This window comes from Neoarius graeffei, chromosome 6 (genome assembly GCF_027579695.1).
Source record: "Neoarius graeffei isolate fNeoGra1 chromosome 6, fNeoGra1.pri, whole genome shotgun sequence".
Lineage (NCBI taxonomy): Eukaryota > Metazoa > Chordata > Actinopteri > Siluriformes > Ariidae > Neoarius > Neoarius graeffei.
Window position 1 is genome coordinate 104,176,683 of NC_083574.1, and position 24,645 is coordinate 104,201,327.

The 24,645-nt window shown below is 43.2% G+C and overlaps 1 protein-coding gene across 1 annotated transcript in view; it reads right to left on the bottom strand.

Annotated features, from left to right (window-relative positions):
* Positions 1-24,645, bottom strand: part of LOC132888480 (protein NLRC5-like) — a 208,547-nt gene that overhangs the window by 18,520 nt on the left and 165,382 nt on the right. The window contains exons 19-26 of the mRNA XM_060924526.1: positions 8,645-8,818; positions 7,946-8,119; positions 7,342-7,515; positions 6,894-7,058; positions 5,581-5,754; positions 5,230-5,403; positions 4,522-4,695; positions 3,924-4,094 (exon numbers count right to left, since the gene is read on the bottom strand). Of these exons, the coding sequence (XP_060780509.1) occupies positions 3,924-4,094; positions 4,522-4,695; positions 5,230-5,403; positions 5,581-5,754; positions 6,894-7,058; positions 7,342-7,515; positions 7,946-8,119; positions 8,645-8,818 (1,380 nt within the window). The remainder of the gene's footprint in view (positions 1-3,923; positions 4,095-4,521; positions 4,696-5,229; positions 5,404-5,580; positions 5,755-6,893; positions 7,059-7,341; positions 7,516-7,945; positions 8,120-8,644; positions 8,819-24,645) is intronic.

The window sequence follows — 24,645 nt, forward strand, 5'->3', positions numbered from 1 at the left end:
TATGCCGCAAACTGTTTTCTCATTACCGACAGGTGCTCTGACGCTGCTTGAAAGACAGATGAGAAATCGTGGGAAGTGCCTGCATTACTGATAAAGTCTGCAAGGCTTGGGAACATATCACAGTTCCCCCGACTGATGCGGCCACACCAGAGGTCAAGTTTTTGCTTGAAGGCATCCACTTTCTCTGCGAGAAGCAAAATGTGAGTTTCTCGGCCTTGCAAAGACAGGTTCAAGCCATTCAAGCGGTCAAATATATCGACCAAATAGGAGAGACACGCCAGCCACAAAGGGTCATCCAGATTTTTCGCCAGGTCTGAATTGATTTGTGTCAAAAACCGCTTCACCTCATCTCGCAGCTCATACAAACGTTGTAACACCCGCCCCCTGGACAGCCAGCGAACCTCAGTGTACAGAAGCAGCTGTTCGTGCTCTGACCCCATCTCCTGACAGAGGACCTCAAACAAGCGAGAGTTTAGCGGCCGTGACTTGATGAGGTTGATCATTTTTACTGATTGGTTCAGCACGGATTCCAACAGAGACGGCATTTTTTTTGCAGCGAGTGCTTCGCGATGAACCATGCAATGGGTCCATTTTACAAGTGGAGCTACCTGCTTAACGCGAGCAGCTAGACCTTGCTCACGGCCCGTCATTGCTCGTGCGCCATCCGTGCACAAGCCAACGCATCGGTCCCACACCAACCCATTCTCGCGAATAAATGAATCAAGGACATTGAAGATGGCCTCTCCAGTTGTGTGTGACTGAAGAGGGCGGCAAAAAAGGACATCCTCCTCAATTAATTTATCCCTGACATACCTGACATATGTAAGAAGCTGTGCCTGTCCAGCAATATCGGTAGACTCATCCAACTGCAAGGCATAGTATGGACTATTTTTAATAAACTGTATTAATTGCTCTCTGATATCATTGGACATATCAGCAATTCTCCGAGCAACTGTGTCATTTGAAAGTGGCACGGTGCCTAATTTGGCTGCTGCACTATCCCCGAAGAATATTCTGCACATGTCCTGCGCAGCTGGCAAAACGAATTTCTCGGCATCAGTGTGCGGTTTGCCTAGCTTACCTATTCTTTTTGCCACCACATATGATGCCTCCAGGCACTGCTTAGATACAGTGCTGTGCACGGAAATTGTTGCCTGTTGCTGATGCAGGCCATCACGCTTTCTTTGAAAGTATTCAAGCGGTTTGTCCTTCAGGCCAGCATGCTTTGTTTCGAGGTGCCTTTTAAGTTTGCATGGCTTCATGCTTTCGTTTGCCAGCACCTCGGCACACACGACACACTGAGGACGAAGATCAGAGGTGACAGTAAAACCAAACTGCAGGTATGATTCATCGTACCTCCGAAGCTTTCTCGCAGCTGATGGTAGACCTACGTCAGTTGTCTTGGGTTTTTTGACAAGAAATCTATCCATTTTGTTAAAGTATTTGTGAATAAACGTGTGTAATAAAGTTGTAACGATAAGTCTGTAGTAGGCTAAGTCTGTAGTAGGCTAAGGGGGCTAACCAGAGGGAACATATGGGGCTTATCAGTGAGAAACACGATTGATATCTTTATTCGGGGATTTTATAGTTGCAAATTTTAACGAGGTGTGAATGGTGTACTTACTCGTGTGAGTGTGTGTGTGTGTGTTAGTGTGTGTGTGTGTGTGTGTGTGTGTGTGTGTGTGTGTGTGTGTGTGTGTGTGGTGAAAAAGGCAAAGGGGTAGTAGACTAGCAGTAAGAAAACAACAAAAACAACAAATTATTTGGGTAGAGCTGAAATGGGGAAAGCAAAAATACAGTGTGGGGTAGTAGTCTTTAAAAAGACTGTTTGGGTTTTGCGCTGTATCGATGGATTGATGATAGTAGACTAGCGAGAGTCGGCACGAGTTAACTCGGCAAGAAACCAGTCTAGTGTGTGTGTGGCAAGCACTCACACGGTGGCCACGGTATGCAGACTCACTCACGTGACGTTGCGTCATGTTCGCGTCACGGGCTTAAAATAACCTACACACAAGATTTTATGATAGATTGATGATAGATTTTATAATAGTATTGATTTGTATGTAATAGTCCAATGTCCTGCATTTTGACATGGGTAAATGTGTTGCATCTGCTTAGCTACTATAGCCTGTTAGCCCCAGATTTTTTTTTCCTCCATACATGAAGCCTACTCGCGACCCCCCTGGAGTACCTCCGCGCCCCACCAGGGGGGCGCGCCCCCCCAGTTGAGAACCACTGCTGTAATTGATGCAGTATGTGGTTTGGCATTGTCATGTTGGAAAATGCAAGGTCTTCCCTGAAAGAGACGTCGTCTGGATGGGAGCATATGTTGCTCTAGAACCTGGATATACCTTTCAGCATTGATGGTGTCTTTCCAGATGTGTAAGCTGCCCATGCCACACGCACTAATGCAACCCCATACCATCAGAGATGCAGGCTTCTGAACTGAGCGCTGATAACAACTTGGGTCGTCCTTCTCCTCTTTAGTCCGAATGACACAGCGTCCCTGATTTCCATAAAGAACTTCAAATTTTGATTCGTCTGACCACAGAACAGTTTTCCACTTTGCCACAGTCCATTTTAAATGAGCCTTGGCCCAGAGAAGACGTCTGCACTTCTGGATCATGTTTAGATACGGCTTCTTCTTTGAACTATAGAGTTTTAGCTGGCAACGGCGGATGGCACGGTGAATTGTGTTCACAGATAATGTTCTCTGGAAATATTCCTGAGCCCATTTTGTGATTTCCAATACAGAAGCATGCCTGTATGTGATGCAGTGCCGTCTAAGGGCCCGAAGATCACGGGCACCCAGTATGGTTTTCCGGCCTTGACCCTTACGCACAGAGATTCTTCCAGATTCTCTGAATCTTTTGAGGATATTATGCACTGTAGATGATGATATGTTCAAACTCTTTGCAATTTTACACTGTCGAACTCCTTTCTGATATTGCTCCACTATTTGTCGGCGCAGAATTAGGGGGATTGGTGATCCTCTTCCCATCTTTACTTCTGAGAGCCGCTGCCACTCCAAGATGCTCTTTTTATACCCAGTCATGTTAATGACCTATTGCCAATTGACCTAATGAGTTGCAATTTGGTCCTCCAGCTGTTCCTTTTTTGTACCTTTAACTTTTCCAGCCTCTTATTGCCCCTGTCCCAACTTTTTTGAGATGTGTTGCTGTCATGAAATTTCAAATGAGCCAATATTTGGCATGAAATTTCAAAATGTCTCACTTTCGACATTTGATATGTTGTCTATGTTCTATTGTGAATACAATATCAGTTTTTGAGATTTGTAAATTATTGCATTCCGTTTTTATTTACAATTTTTACTTTGTCCCAACTTTTTTGGAATTGGGGTTGTATTTACCCTTTTGATTTGTTGAACAGTCAGATGGACGTTTTGTCATTCTGAACCTCTTGCCCTGACTCATGGAGTTCAGTTGTGTTTTGCCGTTTTCTAATAAACGCTGCACTTTCATTCTCCCTCTCTGTCCTGAGTGTCTCGTTACACTGCAGTTTTAAGAGCTTTATTTATTTGAAAATTAAAAATTACTAGATGAAGGGTTTTCCCAGAAATAACGTCAATTTATTGAAAAAAAAACAGCAATTCGAGTTCATCATCTTACTAATTGTTTTTTCCAGAAATACCCGACTACTTCAAACTTAACCTTGACCCTGTTTGGATCAATTCCAGAATCTAATCAGTTCATCTGCTGGTTCTGATGATAAAACCATATAAATAATACAAACATTCAACCGCTCACACTCGAGATATCAAACCAATGAGAATCTTGGACGGACACAAAACCTGAAAACACCACGCCTTCATCACTTAGTGGGTGGGGCATAAAATAAAATATCAAAGTACAAAATATTTACAGTGTTATGAAAAATAACATGGATGTAAATCAGAAACTTACCTCACAATCAATTTAGATTCTGAATTCCCCAAAAAATAACTAAAAACATTCCAACTTGACACACTGTCGTTCCCTCTGAGATCCAGCTCTTTCAGATGTGATGAGGAGTTCGATTCCAGAGCTTTAGCCAGGACACCACATTGTGTTTGGGTGAGACGACATTTACTGAGTCTGGAAGTAAACCATAATAAAGGACGTTCCATGGTGAGACAATGACATGACAGTGGCGCTATAATATCTCTGAGGGGTTTGAAATTCAGAGTAATTTCAGTGCAGTAGCCAACATTTATCACCATTATTTAAGGGAAGCACAGGTTCTGCCACATTTCACATGAGATTCATTTACTTACATTAATTAACATAAAATAAATAATGAAGCGCGTTACACTACAGGGGTTCCCTTTTTATAACTAAATGATTTAGATGAACTCTTAATAATTTCTTTCCCTTATTCACAGAGTAAAATGATGCCACTTCATCAGTTTTGTCAACAAAATTCAAAAGGGTTTTATTTATTAATTATGAATTCTAAATCTATTACAGTTATTTTTCACTTTTTTCAACATTTTTATTTTTTCTCAGACTAAAAATAATTTACTTCAGTTTCTCCAGAGTGCAGTTTGAGTTGTGCAGTAGATCAGAGAGCTCCTTCACTCCTGAGTCTCCAATTGTGTTCTCACTCAGGTCCAGCTCCTTGAGGTGTGAGGGGTTTGTTCTCAGAGCCGATACAACAGCACCACAATCTTCCTCAGAGAGACGGCACTGACACAACCTGCAGGGGGAGCAGATTAATTTCATTGTGCTTTTCCTTCCTCATCTTAACTGACTTTACTTAAAGAGTGTGAAGCTTCCTATCAGGCTCCTGTTCTGCTCTTCTGGATCTGTCTCTGCTTGTTGCTCTGATCATGTCTGGGTATCGTATGACGATATCTCACTGTGTGTCTTGTGTGTTTAAGAATTCTTGACGGTGGTAAGTGCAGTTCTCGCTGTAGTCATGAAATAATCTGACAGGTCCGTACTGTACATTACTCTGTTACTGTAACTTCTTCAACCTGGAGGATTTTATTATCTGCAGATTAACTGGTGGTTTGTGACCAGTGTTTAACATTTCTAGAAGGTTTTCTGTTACTTTTAGTAATAATTATAGTTTCAGTATAAACCTTAATCCAGCTGCTGGTTGCAGGAGATTAATAATAATAATAATAATAATAATAATAAAAACATATTGCCAGAATCTTCTTAAATTCTTCTTAAAGCCCTCAGCTCTTTCTGACATTGTTGATTTTATTTGAATGAATAACATTACCCCAGTTTTTGCAGTTTGAATTGTTGGTTTTTCAGCACATCCCAGAGCTCCTTCATTCCTGATCCTCCCAGTGGATTCCCACTCAGCTCCAGCTCTCTCAGGTGTGACGGCTTTAAACACAGAGCTGATGCCAGAGCAGCACAGCCTTCATTTCCCATCCTGCTCTTATTTACCCTGGATACAGAGAGACAACAAGGAAGAGAAGTCTTTGGTTTCAAATTGTACCTGTTATTTTTAATGTAAAATACAGGTTATACACAGTTAAACATTCAACACAGTTATTAGATTCCAAAAGGAATGCACTCCACTGTTTTAATCTAAATGTGAAGGGAATAACTGATAAAAACGAACTTGAGTATCTCTGGTCTGCAGTGTGAATCCTCCAGTAGAGCAGAGAGCTGCTTCACCTCGGAGTCTCCGTTTATTTTCTCACTCACATTGAGTTCTCTCTGCAGTAACGGGTTCTCACCCAGAACCCTAGAAAGGAAATCATAGCCTTCCTGTGCAGCAGCACTTTTCAACAACCTGCAGAGACAGAAAGGAAGAATGTTTTATCTCTGAGGAAAACTCACATTTGAAGTCAGGATATGCATGATCAGGGAAGAGGAAGTGAAAACCGTCACTGAGATACTTTGGTGGGATTTAAAACCAATCGCTGTTTCACTAAAATCACATGGACATGTTCCTGTTTGTTGAGGATCTTGTTTATGGTTGAAATGAGATTTATTTGGAGGTTTCCAATCAGAAGGAAAACTAAAGTAATTCTCACCATACCCGTGATGCTACCAATAAAATAGAATACATAAAAAGTCTTACAGAAAGTCGATGGTGCTGACTGCTAATAGACTACGGCTTATTCTGTTTGAAACAAGGTTCATCAATATCAGTGTATTATATTTTATTTTAATGTCTGCATGCAGGTAAGTATTATATCGCTGTAACCCACAGTGGTGCACAAATTTATTATTAACCTGCTATTAATTCCATTTCTGCCAACTAAAATATAAGAGCCGACAGATCTGGCTGATTCCGAACACTGGGTTGTTTAAAACTGTGGGGCAGCAGATACGGAGGCAGGTGCAGGTAGAATGAGCTTCATTGAAGGCTGCAAACAAAATTCAAACGCAGGCTCAAACTCCAGGGAAGGGTCAAGAACAAACAACATAAACTAGTGCAGTCAAGAGCAAGGCGAGAAACCCAGAAACAGGATCAAACCCAGAGAGCTGATCAATACCCCAAAGGCTTGCTATAGACTGGTATAGAAACACAGAGTGTATACTGGGTGAAGTGAGTGTGGTGTGAAAGTCCTGATATACTGTGGGTGAATGTGACTGTGATTGGAAGCAGGTGTGTGTGATCAGTAATCAGGGGAACGTGAATGTGAGAGAGGCTGTGATGGCTGTGTGTTGTAGTTCTCGGCGGCCATGTTTGTAGGCCGTGTTGTGTTCTGGGAACTGTAGTTCGACACCAATTCCACCGGTGACATGACAAAAACTAACCAACAGGGTCTTAAATTTTCTGCACAATATGGATACAGCAAACTTTAACATTTAGAATTATTTTACATCTTTTAGTCTGCAAACAAATAGAGAGATTTGAAGAAAAAAGTTCTTTTCACAGTAATTTTATTTATTTATTGAGATGTTTACTTGTAGAAGAATCACCTGAGTGTCAGTTTGTTAGTTTTGCAGTCAGTAAGTTGTTGGACTCCTGATGCTCCAGGGTCGTTCCCTCTGAGATCCAGCTCTCTCAGGTGTGATGATGGGTTTAGTCTCAGAGCTTCAGCCAGAGCAGTGTATCCTTCCTCTGTTATACTGCAGTCTGAAAGTCTACACAAAAACACACAACTCTCTGATTTTATGTCCAAAATAAATGAATGAAGATGTGATATTGGATACAAATTGAGAATTTAATCTTTTTTCTTGTTAATTTATTAACTCTAGATGGTCACTGAATGGATCATGTACAAATTACTGGGTTGTCATTAAAAACTGATATTATAATAATTCAGTGCTTGACTGAGCACGACTTCAAAAGTAAAAGAAATAGTGTTGAAGGATAAAAGCATTTCATGACACTTTGTCATGTTTTTAAGAAATGACACTGACATACTTGAGTGTTTCCAGGAGGCAGTGTGAATTCTGTAGGAGGTTCGAGATGTGCTTTATTCCTGAGTCTCCTGCTTTATTCCCGCTCAGATCCAGCTCTCTGAGCTGTGAGGGATTTTCTTCCAGAGCTGCAGCCAAAGCAGCACAGCCTTCAGCTGCTACACTGCAGTTACACAGTCTGCAGAAGGAAAGAAGGAGCACAATGAACAGATCGCATCTCATTTGTTCAATAAGAACGCAATATTTTCATTCTTTTCTTTAACAGTTACCTTAGAATTACAGCAATATGACGTTTACATTGGAATAGAACTTTTACACACTTAAACACCTTTTAGTTAAATATAATAAAACTAATAATCTATTTTTTAATCAAAACATGCTGTTTATTATATTGTGTTCTAGTTTAGTTATTTTTTTTCCTGATCTCTTTGCCAGACTTGGACACAGAGAATATGGAGACTCAGAAATGTATTAACAGCATTAAAGTCTGTAGAACATGTACTGCTTTTTTAATGACACATAATTCTGCAGTCGTTTAAACTCAGAGATTAAAATACTGAATTGATGCTTCACTGAAGGATTAGACATCATTTCAGATGTTCCTTCACCTCAGTGTTCTGAGTGGAGACTGTGGATTCTTCAGTCCAGCAGAAAGCTGAGTGACTCCTGGATCCTGCAGACTGTTGTTGCTCAGGTCCAGCTCTCTCACACTGCAGGACTTTAATTTGAGAACGCTGGCTAAAGCTGAACAGCTCTCCACAGTCAGATTACTTTTATTCAGCCTAGATATGAAATATAATGTAGACAGAGCTTTATACTCAATCTTAATGCTTCATTGTGCAGATATTATGGAAAACACAAGTCATTTTATTTTCATGTGCACTGAAGTCCATATTCTGGGTTCATCTGGGTCATAAGGGGTCATTAGAGGTTATTTTTAACATCATTCTATTCATTTATTCCTCTTTTAATTTGTCTTGTCTGTTATGTCTCAGTGGTTAAGTCAAGTGATTTCATTGAAAAGGTCAAACGTGTTGATCATTTCTACTCTTCTGTTCCTTTCTAGTTTCAGGAGCTTAACACTTTCCAGTGATGGAACAGAACCCAGGTGTTTCCAGAAGGACTATGAGGTTTCTTTGGAGAAACACAGGAAATATTATGTTATGTCAGCACTTATAGAAGAGAAGAAAATCTATCATTAAAAATACATTTGTGCATATTTGGGTCATCCTTAATGGCAGGTCCCACTAGAAAACATTCTGTGAGTAAAACTCAGCTGACAGTGACGCATAAATAAAAATACTTACCGAATTTTCTGAAATTTACAGTGAGAGTCTTCCAGTAGAGCTGAGAGCTTCTTCACCCCTGAGTCTCCTGGTTCCTTCATGCTCAGATCCAGCTCTTTTAGGAGTAAAGGGTTTTCATCTAAAACTGAATTTAGCCAAGTACAGGCCTCTTGTGCAGCAGGACGTTTCAACAAACTGCAGAAAGTAAAATGTTTTTGTACTTGGTGTTTCCAGAATAATAGACCCACATTAACCAGAACAGTGTGGCTGCTTTTGCTTATTTCCTGATGACTTCTCTTTAAATTTAAATGATAGAGCCCAATGTCTGTAACACACTGGGAAAACAATAGGACCGGTCGAATAAACCATAAATTACAGTCAATTATCAACTTTATCCTTTTTTTTTTCAAAGAAACTATCAAAGTTCTTTGTACACCATTCCTTTATGTTTAATATTTATATAATTGTGTTAGTTTATAGAAGAATCACCTCAGTGTTGTTAGTTTACAGTCTGGATCCTGGAGTAAATCAGTGAGCAGCTTCACTCCTGATGCTCCAGGGTCGTTCCCTCTGAGATCCAGCTCTATCAGGTGGGATGATTTCAGAGCTTCAGCCAGAGCAGCGTATCCTTCCTCTGTTATACTGCAGTCTGAAAGTCTGTGTAAAATATTGCCATAGAGGAGACAGAATAAACTGGGTGAACATCTCAGGAAACAACAGAGTTAAGAAGCTCTTTGGCACACCGAGAAACCTCTCATCTCATCTCATTATCTGTAGCCGCTTTATCCTGTTCTACAGGGTCGCAGGCGAGCTGGAGCCTATCCCAGCTGACTACGGGCGAAAGGCGGGGTACACCCTGGGCAAGTCGCCAGGTCATCACAGGGCTGACACATAGACACAGACAACCATTCACACTCACATTCACACCTACGCTCAATTTAGAGTCACCAGTTAACCTAACCTGCATGTCTTTGGACTGTGGGGGAAACCGGAGCACCCGGAGGAAACCCACGCGGACACGGGGAGAACATGCAAACTCCACACAGAAAGGCCCTCGCCGTCCACAGGGCTCGAACCCGGACCTTCTTCTGTGAGGTGACAGCGCTAACCACTACACCACCGTGCCGCCCCTCGAGAAACATGGAGTTTCTAATTATAATATTATATTAAAATACTGAAAATGATTTCCAGGTATGGGCGACCACGTAGAAAGACGCATGTCTCACTGCTCCACTGCTAACTGTTGTTAAATACTACTAAATCACTCTTATCTGCAATAAAATCAGTGAGTGCTGATATAATATAATGCCGAGACCCAGTAAATGCAACAAAGAAGAAGAGTGTAAAATGTCAAAGCAGGCGAAATTAACGGACTTTGGAGCTCGCAGTGAAACACAGAAAGTGAAGGAAGGCATGGCAGCAGGAGCAGGCCACGCAGTAGGTGAACTCGGTGGAGAGAAAGCAGATGCAATATTCGCCGCTATCGGCTCCATGAAAACAGAATTTTAGTTACGATTCGATGATGTTGTGGAGGCTTTAGAAAATATGAGGAGGGAATTAAGCGACTGTGCCGAACGTGTGTCACAGGCTGAGCTGCGGATATCAAACACAGAGGATGAGGTAATTAGCCTGCAAGCTAAGCTACAGAACCCGGAGTTAAAGAATAAAACTCTGGAAGATAAGCTTTTGGACTTGGAAACCAGATCGCGAATGAATCATCTGAGACTTGTTAATCGACCGGAGGGTGCAGAAGGTCAGGAACCGTGCTCCTTCTTGGAAAAATGGATCCCAGAAGCGCTGGGTACAACAGCTCTGCAACATGCTGTGGTTTTGGAGAGGGCGCATCGAATCGGGCCGAAAAAGTTTAATCGTTATGATGTTTAGCTTCAGAGCAGGGACACATAGGAGTGTAAAACGTCATAATGCAGACAGCAGTGGAGACTTTTTTTTTTGGTTAGTAGGAAGTGGACAGACTGATCCTCACTAAGCGAGGAACTGTCGTTAGCGATAACGGGAGGCAGAATGTTTTTGTGGGGCTTCTCACACGAGTGGGAAGAGGGAAATTCATGTTCAGTGTGTTGGATGTTTGTTCCAACATCCAGGTTTGTTATGCTCCTCTAAGTGTTTTTGTACAAGGTAATCTAGCTTTTTGTTTTCAATGTCTCAAGGAATAAATCTTAATTTTATTTCTTGGAACTGCAGAGGTCTGCAACAACTTAGAAAAGTGAAGCAGCTCATCAACATGATAAAAGACAAAAGACTCAAACTGTTTTCTTACAAGAAACTCATCTTTTAGATGAGGACACTAAAAAAAATGAATAGGAGGTGGCAGGGTAGTGTATTCACAGCATCAGTTTCATCACGGGCGAGAGGAGTAATGACTCTTATTCATAATACTCTTCCATTTCAGGTGAAAAATATTATTAGAAACAAAAAGTGGCGAGGGCGGCACGGTGGTGTAGTGGTTAGTGCTGTCGCCTCACAGCAAGAAGGTCCTGGGTTCGAGCCCCGGGGCCGGCGAGGGCCTTTCTGTGTGGAGTTTGCATGTTCTCCCCGTGTCCGCGTGGGTTTCCTCCGGGTGCTCCGGTTTCCCCCACAGTCCAAAGACATGCAGGTTAGGTTAACTGGTGACTCTAAATTGAGCGTAGGTGTGAATGTGAGTGTGAATGGTTGTCTGTGTCTATGTGTCAGCCCTGTGATGACCTGGCGACTTGTCCAGGGTGTACCCCGCCTTTCGCCCGTAGTCAGCTGGGATAGGCTCCAGCTTGCCTGCGACCCTATAGAAGGATAAAGCGGCTAGAGATAATGAGATGAGAATGAAAAAGTGGCGATATTTAATTGTCCAGGGCACTCTATTATCAGAGAATCTGAACTTGGTGAATTTGGATGGACCAAATATAGATGATCCAATTTTTTTTTTTTTGAAGAAGAACTGCTCCTTATCCTCTCAGCATCAGGTGGATAATTTATAACAGCAGGAGATTTTAATTGCACATTAAACCCCAGCATGGAGAGATCCACAGGTACAGATCAATCTCATAACAGGTGTAGAATAGGTATAAATCGTTTTATGAAAGAACTGAAGGTGGATATATGGAGAGAAATGAACCCACAGGCTAAAACATTCTCGTTGTTCTTCAGTTTTCCAGACATATTCCCACACTGATTATTTTTTAATATCCTCAGACCTACGGTACAAAATTCAGAACCGTTTCTATGATGCTATTGTGATCTCAGATCATGCACCATGTTGTTTAGTATACGTGGATAAAAAAAATTGACAAAAGACCCTCCTGGATGGCATTTCCTGCACAAATAGCTACAAGATGAGGGTTTTATAAAGTATATAGGAAGGCAGATAGATGAATTCTTTGAATGAAACACAACACAAACATCAGCATGTACAAAGTGGGAAGCATTTAAATCACATCTTAGGGGACACATTATTAGTTATATCGGCTCAAAGTAAAAAAAAAAAAAAAAAAGACATGAGGAGAGATTCCAGTTGGAGAATAAAAGAAGGAGTTTTCAAGAAAAGGTGAATGAGAGAAGTAACCCACAAATGGAAAATGAGTTATTGATTTTAAGAGCAGAGTATGAAAAATGATCTGCTTCCCGAGCTGCCGCTAGTCTTTTAAGACTAAAACAAACATGTTATGAACAGGGTGATAAATCTGCTAAGTTATTAGCATGGCAGATCAGACCATTAGAAACTAAAACGCTAATTACAAATATTATATCGAAAGGAAATGTTTTGGTGGATCCCAGAGTAATTCATGAAGCCTTTAGAAATTACTACAAACAATTATATAGCTCAACAAATGAAAGTGATTTGCGAGACATAAATAATTTTTTAGACAAACAAGATATACCATCCATCCCGGCTGAATGGGGAGAGGATCTGGAACTGGAAATTAATGGTGAAGAAATTGGACACGCCCATGACAGTATAAAGTCAGGAAAAAGGGCAGGGCCTGATGGTCTTCCAATTGATTTGTATAAAAAATTTAAGAAGCTGATAACACCGCTTTTGGAAATGTTTCAAGAGTCGTTTCAGAATGACAGTCTTCCACTCTCTGTGAGTAATGCATTGATCACTCTGCTGCCAAAGCCACGCAAACCGCCTCAAAAATATGAGAACATGAGAGCCATACGTTTGCTTAATTCTGATCTTAAGATAATAAACTTTTGGCAAAACGTTTACAAATAATTTTGCCCAAAATTATTAATAAAGATCCGAATGGATTTGTAATGGGAAGGCAGGGTTTCCATAATGTAAGAAGAATACTAAACATAATTCATTTTAAGAAAGGAATGCCAGATACAGCGCTCCCATCATTGAATGCTGAAAAGGCCTTCAATAGGGTTGAATGGCCTAAACTTTTCAATGGTTTAGAAAGATGTGGGTGTGGGAATAAGTTCATAAAACAGGTTCAGATAAGATATAAAAATGCCACAGCAGAAATCTTGTCAAACAGAAATATTTCAAAACCTATACGAATCAGTAAAGGTTGCCGACAAGGGAGCCCTCTGTCGCCACTACTGTTTACATTAGCAATCGAACCTCTCGCAATAGCGATACGTTCGCATGCGCAGTTCGGGGAAAAACAGTGGGACTGAGAGAACACAGAATCTGTGTCCAATCTAAGGAAATGAATTCCGGCCTTATTCCAACTAATAGAAATATTTGGCAATGTATCGGGATATAAGGTGAATAATAATAAATCCTCTGTATTACTACTTAATGCAAATGAAAGAATAAATCTGATTCCTGAAGTACGGTAATACAATTTAATGTTGGAAAACAGTTTGAATACTTAGGGGTTCAGATTCTGCCCAAATTGGAACATGTTGTTAATGCTAATTATAAACCCTTGATGAGGGAAATTAACGAGTCCACTGACAGATGGATGCCATTGCCAATGTCTGTGATCGGAAGAATTCACATCTTAAAAATTAATGTATGACCAAAATTGCTTTATTTGTTTCAAAACATTTCTTTGCCACCTCCGTCAGATTTGTTTTAAAAAATGAAGAAACATCTGTTGGATTCATATGGAACAACAGGAGGGCAAGAGTTAGACTGTCACTACTGTACCTACCATTTGATCGAGGGGGTCTAAAGTGTCCAAATTTAATGTGGTACTACGGAGCAACACAGCTGAGATCTATTATGTTTTAATTTTCAACAAATGACACTCCTCATTGCACTGAGATGGAATCTCACAATCTTCAATTAAATGACCTCTTCCTCTATGTGCTGACTCTGTCAGTTACTGGGTTGGATTAGGTTTCCCCTAGTGGTAGTTTTAGGTACTGCAGCTTTAATTTGTAGTCACTTCCTGTTACATGCACGAGGCACTTCCTGTTTCAACCATGCCTGTTACAAGCCATATATAAATGTGCTCCTCCAGAGATTCAGCTGTATTAACCTTGGAGTGGAACCAACAGTGAGTTATTGCTGCAAATCGTTGTTGTAGTCGTTTAAGATCACTGTGGTGTTGAAAGTGATGATCAAAACACTTAGTTTAAGTTAAAATGAGATCGTTGTTAATTATGCTAATCGCCGTTAGCAATGCTAGTTAGCCACACTGCTGAGTCATTTAGCTTATTGTTAAGCCTCATTTACAACATGCTATACATTGTGTTTTGTGTGAAACGTTGCTAGTTAGTATATTTTCACTTTACCTGTTTACTTACCTGTGTAAGTAGTCTCCTGTAAGAAAAAGATGTTAGATGTTAAATTTCGTCATACTTACCTGATTTACCTACCTAATTTACAACCTGCCTAGACAATACTTACCTGATTTGGAACCTGTAAAGAAATTACTTGCCTGATTCAGCACCTGTAAAGGAAAAAATAGATTGTAACCAGTGTGTTGCATGTATTTTTTATTTCTTTTGTAACATTTTGTATCCTGTATATTTCATTTGTGTTTCAGTTTTACAAATAATCAAAGCACCAGAAGATTTCAGTAAATCAGTCAGTCAACCTGGAATCAAGCCTACTGGTCTTTATTGTTGTTCGCTATCTGTCTACAATACCCCAGAAGTATTATCCAGGACAGAATAGTAAAATGTTGCCCACTCAGCGGGGATAGGCAGTGAACCACGGTGAACAGCACGCAGAAGCATCCAAGATGAGCCAAGTTGGTCAAGAGGAGCATCAGTCTCAATTGGAGACAAGATATCGAGCCTCAGTTTCACACAAATCCTCCAGATCATCAACCCGGTCATCTGTCAGCGCTGCTGCGACAAGAGCCAGAGCTAAGGCTGAAGCAGCAAAAATTAAAGTATCCTTTGCAGAAAAGGAGGCAGCAATGATGAAAGAAAAGGCTTCAATAGAGGCAAGTCTTCATGTTTTAAAACAAGAGAAAGAAGCAACTGCAGCGTCAACAGAGGCAGCTGTATATGAAGAAGCAGCAGAGCTTGAACAAAGGAAAAGCGATGCTCTTGGTGAGTTACAGGATTTAGCTCTGGATGATCCAATGATGCGCACCAAAGACTATGTGGAAACACAGCCATTTGATGCACATTCACCACAGGTGCAAGCAGCCCCTAGTCCACAGCAACCAATTGCTCATCAAGCACCAGTGAATGACTGACCCCCTAGCAACAAGGGACAAGATTCACTGTACGAGTCATTTGTGGAGGAAAATGAACACAGAGCCATGACTGCTGGACGCTATGTTCCTCACCCTGCCCCAACGACATTTTTGCCAAAGCAAGAACATTCACCTGTTACTCCTGATATTAAAAAGAAAGACACAGCAGTTAACCCTCCAGCTTCTCACCCCAACTTGGGTGACAAATACTCACCTCCAACACCGCAAACCCATGTCTTGGCCCAGTACCTCATGAGAAAAGAGATGGTGAGCTCAGGACTCCTTGCCTTTGACAACTGCCCAGAAAATTACTGGGCGTGGAAGGCCTCTTTCCTAGCAGCTACAAGGGAGCTAAACCTATCTGAGCAGGAAGAGCTCAACCTACTGGTCAAATGGTTGGGGCCCCAAGTCATCAGCTCAAGCCATGCGGATCAGAGCTGTGCATGTAAATAATCCTAGGCTCGGCGTTTGGACGGTATGGGAGTGCTTGGAGGAAACTTACGGAAGCCCAGAGGTGATTGAAAATGCCCTACTGAAAAAACTGGATACCTTCCCAGTCATCGCTAACAAAGACACACACAAGCTCAGAGAGTTAGGTGACTTGTTAAAAGAGCTACAAGCTGCAAAGTCAGAGGGATTCTTACCTGGACTTATGTATCTCGATACAGCTAGAGGGGTGAATCCAATTGTTGAAAAGCTTCCCTTCTCACTGCGGGAATGCTGGATGACGCAGGGATCCAAGTACAAGGAGCATTATCATGTGCCTTTCCCACCATTCAGCTACTTTGTTGAATTTGTATGTTCCCAGGCAAAGACCCGCAACGACCCCAGTTTTGCATTCAACCTTTCCTCTACCCCCAGTCAATCCAAGGGTGAGAGAGACCAAAAACACATCCAAAAGTCTGCCGTAACAGTTAAGAAGACTGATGTCACAGCCGCAGGTGGTGCATCTCAGGACAGCACATCTGTGAAGAAAAGTGAACCGGACAAAGAATGTCCGATACATAAACCGCACCCGCTCACAAAATGCCGTGGGTTCCGAGGAAAACACCTTGATGAGAGGAAAGCGTATCTAAAGGAGAACTCGATCTGCTTTAGATGTTGTGCCAGCACCAAGCACATTGCTAAAGATTGCAAGACAATGCTAAAATGTAAAGAGTGTGAGAGCGACAAGCATACCTCAGCAATGCATCCTGGTCCAGCACCATGGTCACCTCGTGGGCAGGCTGGACACTCACCTGGGAATGACCAGAGCGGGGAACAAAGCGGGGAGAGTGAAGTTGCAGCACCCCCTGTTGTCACTTCCAAGTGCACCGAGATATGTGGCGACACACCCCAGCCTAGATCCTGTTCCAAAATCTGCTTGGTCAAGGTTTCCCACGCTGATAATCTGAGCAATTCTCAGAGTATACGCAGTACTCGATGACCAAAGCAATAGATCTTTAGTGAAATCTGAGTTCTTCAGTCTGTTGGGCATTAACAGCAGTGCATCTCCCTACACGCTAAAAACATGCTCTGGCAGAGTGGAGACTGCAGGAAGGAAAGCAACTAACATCATTGTGGAATCTCTTGATGGAAAGACCAAGGTCACACTGCCCACCCTGCTGGAGTGTGAATACTTACCTGGTGACCGGTCAGAGATCCCGACGCCTGAGTGCATCCAATATTTCCCTCACCTCAGACCAGTAGCTGACAAGATCCCTCCACTTGACAACAGTGCACCCATTCTTCTGCTACTAGATGGAGATATTTTGAGCTTGCACAAGGTGCGGGAGCAGCGTAATGGGCCGCACAACTTGCCATATGCTCAGCGCCTTGATCTTGGCTGGGTCATAGTGGGGGAGTTATGTCTGGGTGGCGCTCACAAGACTGAGGAAGTCAATGCTTACAAGACCCATGTCCTTCAAAATGGACGCTCTTCCTTCCTCAAGCCCTGCACTAACAACATCCACATCAAGGAGAGACCCAGTGAAATTACTCAGTGCAGTCTTCGCTCACCATCACAAAGTGAGGAGGTCGTTCCAGAGACATGTAGGGATGGTCTCGGGGAAAGTGTGTTTTTCAGAAAACACCAGCAGACAACAAACCAGCCATGTCAGTGGATGACAGTGAGTTCCTGAGAATAATGGAAAAGGAAGTGTATATGGAGCAAAAACCACTGGGTGGCACCACTACCCTTTTGTTCTCCTCGTAAGCACCTTCCAAGCAACAGAGAGCAAGCCTCTCAAAGACTCCAATCTCTCCAGCGCTCATTCAGGAGGAAACCTGACATGAAGCAGCACTTCCTTGATTTTATGCAAAAGGTCATTGACAACCGCCAGGCTGAGCCAGCTCCTCTACCACAGCCAGGGCAGGAGTGTTGGTATCTGCCGACTTTTGGTGTATACCACCCCCAGAAGCCGGGGAAAATAAGAATTGTTTTTGACTCTAGTGCGGAGTACAAGGGGACGTCGTTGAATGATGTGCTTCTCAGTGGACCCAACCTTAACAACACACTACTTGGTGTCTAAGGTTCAGAAGAGAACAGATTGCTGCCACTGCCGATGTAGAGCAAATGTTCTATGGATTCAAGGTCAGAGAGGACCACCGCCACTTCCTCTGGTTCCTGTGGCACAAAGACAATGATCCGGACAAGGAGATCATAGACGACTGGATGACTGTGCATGTATTCGGCAACAGCCCGTCTCCAGCAGTAGCGACGTATGGCCTGAGGAGAGCTGCAGAGCAAGGAGAAGCTGAGCATGGCAGTGATGCAAAGGAGTTCGTCTTCAGAAACTTCTACGTTGACGATGGACTCACGTCATTGGCCAAGGAGGAGGAGGTGATCGATCTCCTGCAGCGAACCAAGGCTTTGCTGGCTGACTCCAACTTGAACCTTCACAAGATAGCCTCAAACAGCCCGAGGGTCATGGAGGCTTTCCCTGTGGAGGAACGAGCAAGCGACTTGAAAAATCTAGATCTGGGAGCAGACCCCTTGCCCCTCCAGAGGAGTTTAGGCTTGAACTGGGAGCTTCAGACTGACAGTTTCACCTTCAGAGTGTCAAGAGACATCAAGCCATTCACTCGGAGAGGCATGCTGTCCACCATAAACAGTTTTTACAATCCCCTGGGATTTGCTTCTCCCATCATGGTCCAAGGCAAGGCATTGGTGAGAGACATTTCCTCAGAACAGTACGAGTGGGACACACCTCTCCCACCAGAGAAAGAGGCACACTGGAAAGCATGGATCAACTCCTTAACATACCTGGAACAGGTTTGCATTTGCAGATCTTACCTACCAGTCTCCAACGATGCAGAGGTACCTGAAATCCTCTCACCTGCCACTCTGCTCACCCAGAAGGTTCCTCACCTCCCAAAGTCAATGACCAGCTCCTTGGTCTTCGAGGTGTTAAGCTGCAGATGGTTCCTGTCGCACCACACAGTGAAGTCCCTCATCAGGCTCCTATACTCCTCCTCTCTGTCATCACTGATACACCCAATAATGGCTGTGTCATCAGCAAACTTCTGAATGTGACACAGCTCTGAGTTGTAGCAGAAGTCCGCGGTGTACAGGGTGAAGAGAAGAGGGGCCAGCACCCTGCCCTGGGGTGCTCCGGTGCTGCTAATCACAGTGTCAGATGTGATGTCCTTCAGCCTGATGTACTGCGGCCTGTCAGTGAGGTAGCTGGAGATCCAGGTGACCAGGCACGGGTCCACTCGCATCCTGATCAGTTTGTCATGAAGCAATAGGGGCTGGATGGTGCTGAAGGCACTCGAGAAGTCCAGGAAGAGGATCCTCACTGTGCCATTTCCCTTATCCAGATGTGAGTGGACTCGGTGTAGCAGGTAGAGGATGGCGTCTTCCACACCAACACCTGCCTGGTACGCAAACTGCAGACAGTCCTGGGCATGTTGTACCTGGGGTCTGAGGAGGCTGAGGAAGAGCCGCTCCAATATCTTCATCAGATGTGAAGTAAGTGCCACCGGTCGGAAGTCGTTCAGCTCGCTGGGCCAATTCTTTTTGGGAACTGGAACGATACATGATGTCTTCCAGAGGGTGGGCACTCTCCCCAGCTGCACGCTGAGGTTGAAGATGCGTTGGAGTGGTTCACCCAGTTCAGCAGCGCAGGTCTTCAGTAGTCGGGGACGCACCTTATCCGGGCCTACTGCTTTCCTGGGGTGAATCTTCCTCATTTGACCTCTGACCTGGTCTGCAGTAATGCATAGAGGAGTCTGTGTTGAGGTGGGGGAGGAGGGGGCTGCTGTGATGACCGGGGGGAGGTGTGTTGAGGGAAGAAGGAGAGATGGCTGCAGTGAGGGAGAGGGTGGGGGGGGGGACGTGGGCTGGTTGAACCGATTGAAGAAGTCATTCAACTCATTCGCCCTCTCCACTGTCCCCTCAACGACTCTGGTCTTTGTATTGTGGCCTGTGATGGTTTTCACACCTTCTCAGACCTCTCTCATGCTGTTCTCCTTCAGCTTCTGCTCCACCTTTCTCCTGTAGCTGTCCTTAGCTTCCCTCATGCAGCGTTTCACCTCCTGCTGTGCTGCTTTCATCACCTCCCTATCCCTGCTCCTGAAGGCGGCCTTCTTCCTGTTGAGGACAGCTTTGACTTCCTGTGTTACCCATGGCTTGTTATTAGGGTAACACTGTACAGTCTTAGTGGGGGGAACCACGTCTGCACAGAAGTTGAGGTAATCCGTCAGACAGTGTGTCACCCCTCTATGTCCTCACAGTGTGGGCTAAGCAGCACATCCCAGTCCGTGATGTCATAGCAGTCCCTGAGGGCATCTTCCATTTCAGGGGACCACCTCCTGATGGAGCTAGTTGTTGCAGGCTGCCTTTGAACCAGGCAGAGGTGGAAAAACCCGGGTACAGAAAGTAAAAACCCTGCCTTGTTTTTGTTCCAGCCAATTCAATGAACCAGCTGATCCTAATTACCACATCCCCTAAGCCAGGTTGATGAGCTAATTGGTGAAATCACCTGTGTTGAGAGCACAGGCAGAAGGAAAACCTAAGCAGGACTTTTACTCTGTCAATCCAGTTTTTCCACCTCTGGAACCGGGGGAGTGTACTTTGGCTGTAGAAGAACCAGGTTGTGGTCAGACTTCCCTAGTGGGGGGAGGGGTGTGACTCTGTATGCATCCCTCACATTAGCATACAGCAAGTCAATTGTCCTGTTGTTCCTTGTTGGACAATCCACAGCCTGGTAAAAGCAGCCAAAGTAGAGTCCAAAGTAGCGTGATTAAAGTCCCCAGAAATGATCATAAATGCCTCAGGGTGCTGTGTCTGCAGCCTTGCTGTGACAGAGTGAATCCCCTCACATGCAGCGGCTGCATCAGCCCTCAGAGGGATGTAAACACAGATGGTGATCACGTGACTGAACTCCCTCAGCAGATAATATGGCCGCTGGCTAATGGCTAGCAGCTCCAAGTCCGGGCAACATAAAACTGTCTTTACGGAGATATGTCCCGGGTTACACCAGCGGTTGTTAACATAAATGATGAGTCCCCCACCTTTGGTTTTCCCGCATGTGTTAGTGTCTCTGTCGGCTCTCACAGCAGTGAATCCCCGCAGGTCCACGTTAGCATCCGGTACAAGGTGTGTTAGCCATGTCTCTGTAAAGATAAATAAGCTGCTCTCCCGATAAATCTGCTGGTTGGCCAGAGCGGAAAGTTCGTCGACTTTATTCGGCAGCGAGTTCACATTCCCCATGATAACGGAGGGAATGGATGGTTTGCAGCGCTGCCAGTTGTCCGCTAGCCTAGCCTTTAGCTTAGCTTCAGCTTTGCAGCCCCTGGGTTTCCTCCTCAGCTCGGCCAGGATGGGGTGTTGTATCCCGGCTCGTCCCATTGTGTTCAAGGCCAGCAGCTTCTCTCTCGAATAAGTGAGAAAACTGGCTCCTGGTTGCGTGTTAAAGTTAAAAATATCCATGTTATATTAGTAAAACCCACTATGTCTTCGTAATAAGAGCAGAAAAGTAAAAAAAGGTGGAAAAAAGAGGTTTAAAGAGCTAAAAACTACAGAGCTACTGGAGATGCAGACGTCTCACACAGCGCCCTGCTAACACTAGGCCACAAATCTGCACTGTCACTCCAATCATTTTCAGGAATTCTGCATGGATTATAATCGCTAATAAACTCTAATTTCCACATATATCTATCCTTTGCTTCTTTATGACTAAGACTATCCAAGTAATCCGGTAGTAGAGCTTTATTAGCTGTAGTTTTCTTTGGACAACAGCAACAGACGCCGGACATCTCCGCTTGGTTTCAGTATGTGAACAGCCAATCAGTGGGTCCTGTACGTGTTTATGATTTTGATGTCACGATTTACAACCAATGGGAGACACCCTTTGTCGGCTGTCCACCAATCACAGGCTCCCGTGCCACAATGGCGGTATGCTGACAAATATTTAGGAAAAAAAAAATTACGAAATATATGAAACCATCAAAAATTGTGATATATGGGATTTTATATACACACACATACACTGGTTAGAGGTAAGGAACATTATTCAGTGATATCGTTTATTATTAACTCCAAACGTGACAAAGTTCCAAGTTTGTCACTTGCCCACTTCAACCGCACTGCTGGCACACGATGTCCTTGACCCTTGTTGCCCTTAGCCAATTGGTATAATTACGTAATTGCGTGGACCCCTCTGAGCCGAGCTCTATTAACCAAAAACACGGAAATTTGAATGATTTCCTCAAAATATTTTTGTACTTGTATATATTGTTGTGTTGATGAATAGCTCCTGTGAAAGAGCTACTTTAGACTGGTTCCCTGCTCTCTTCATGCCTGTTGCTTAGGTTGCCAGCACTAACTTTTGTCGTCTGATCGGACGATTACCATTGAAGTTTTACTCGTCCTTGCACAGAATGTTTAGTCATCTGCGACGATCGGACATGAGGTTTTTCGAGCATTGTATATGTCCATAAATTAAGTGTAATAAAGTGGAATGACAAGGAATAAAGTATTGAACACATGAAGAAAAGGAGGTGCAAAAAGGCAGAGAAAGCCAAGAAAGCAGCTGAAATCTCTCCGTATTTAGAAAGCAATCCTGCCCCCATCAGTGCAAATTAATATCAGCTGGTTTAGTCCTAACTGATGGCCTATAGAAAGGTTTCTCATGACCAAGGTGTCACACAAGAAGCATCTCATGATGGGTAAAAGCAAAGAGCTCTCTCAAGACCTTCGCAACCTTATTGTTGCACAACATACTGATGGCATTGGTTACAGACGTATTTCTAAACTTCTGAATGTTCCAGTGAGCACCGTTGGGGCCGTTATCCAGATGTGGAAAGAACATCATTTCACCATAAACCGGCCACGACCAGGTGCTCCTCACAAAATTCCTGACAGAGGAGTCAAAAGAATAATCAGAAGAGTTGTCCAAGAGCCAAGGAGCACTCGCAGAGAGCTTCAGAAAGATCTGGAATTAGCAGGTACAGTTGTTTCAAAGAACACAATAAGTAATGCACTCAACCGCCATAGCCTCGATGCATGCTCATCACGGAGGACTCCATTGCTGAAGAAAAAGCATGTTGAAGCTCGTTTAAAGTTTGCTGCACAACATTTGGATAAGCCAAGGAAATACCAGGAGAATATAGTCTGGTCAGATGAGACCAAAATTGAACTCTTTGGATGTTATAGCACACACCATGTTTGGAGGAGAAATGGCACATCACCACAAAAACACCATACCACCACTGACGTTTGGAGGTTGGAACATCATGGTGTTGGGGCTGTTTTTCAGCATATGGTACAGGCAGACTTCATAGAATTAAAGGAAGGATGAATGGAGAAATGCACAGAGACATTATTGATAGGAATCTGCTGCCATCTACCAGGATGTGGAAGATGAAACAAGGGTGGACATTTCAGCAAGACAATGATCCCAAATACACAGCCAAGAAAACTCTCAACTGGATTCAGAGAAAGAAAATAAAGCTGCTAGAACGGCCCAGCCAATCACATGACTTGAATCTAATTGAAAATCTATGGAAAGAACTGAAGATCAGAGTTCATAGAAGACGCCCCCTGGAACCTTCAAGATTTGAAGACAGTTTGTGTGGAAGAACGGGCCAAAATCACACCTGAGCAATGCACGCGACTAGTTTCTCCAACCAGGAGGCGTCTTGAAGCTGTCATTACCAACAAAGGCTTTTCTACCAAGTATTAAATAAATTTTAATTAGCGTGTTCAATACTTATTCCCCGTGTCATTCCACTTTATTACACTTAATTTATGGACATACATGTTTTGATTTCTTTGTATGTCTGAATTACTTGGGTTGTTACCAGCATCTGGTGAAAATTTCATGTCAATAGCCCCATCAGAAATATATTTACTCAGAAAAATGTTGATGCATTCAATATTTATTTTCCCTGGGTTCTAGCTAGACCAAAATATCAGTGTAGTGGCACCAGTCATAACGGCTGGGGGTTCGGGGCCACCTTCGGCCCCCAAAAGCTCATGGGTTCGACATACTTAGAGATGCATTCTAGTGCATTTCCTGAAAGTCACTCTTTTTTTGGTAATATTAATGATTTTTTTTGTCAAAGTTAATGTGATTGTTTTTGATTGAAGATTTATTATAATTAATATTCAACTATATTGGTGACATATTTATGGAATAAGAATAAAACATCCAGTTGATGTTCACCAACAGAGGTGGGCAGTAACGCGCTACATTTACTCCGTTACATTTACTTGAGTAACTTTTTGGATGAATTGTACTTGTAAGAGTAGTTTTAATGCAGCATACTTTTTACTTGAGTATATTTGTGAAGAAGAAGCGGTGCTTTTACTCCGTTACATTGGGCTATATTCTGCTCATTACTCGCTACTTTATTTTTATTGATCCGTGCGATGCTTGGTCTGTTTGTTTATGTTTTGTCGAGACTTCCAGCAGAGGCTGTCACATGACCGCATCTCGCCAATCAGGGGGCACGACTGGTCTGGAGGGAGAATGAGGGGGGCCAGAATGCAACAAAGCAGGGTTGGTTGAACATGGCAGCAGCCGGTAAACTGGGAAGCAGTGAAAGTTTATTGTGCTGATAAGCAAGTGACTTTTGCAAAGTTGGAATTCTGGAGCACTGTGAGTGGTGACAGCTGGCGAGTCCTGCGAGAAGACGGCGCTGGGGTCCACGAACACTGGCTTCTTCATCTCGAACAAGGTTTAAAGTTGGTTTCCTCATTCTCTCCCTCCCCCATTCAATAATTGTGGAGCATAGGGCTCTAAAATAAACTCATTTGGTTTATTGATTTAAACTGGCGTACTACTCTAAATTGTGGGGTGGGAAAACAGACACAATACACCAAGATACACGCACATATCCCATGTAACTGCCACTCTGATAAGCTCAGACGTATCCCAGTTGCTACACAGAGTTATTAGTAAAGCCAGTAATTGAAGCCGGCTCTGTCCC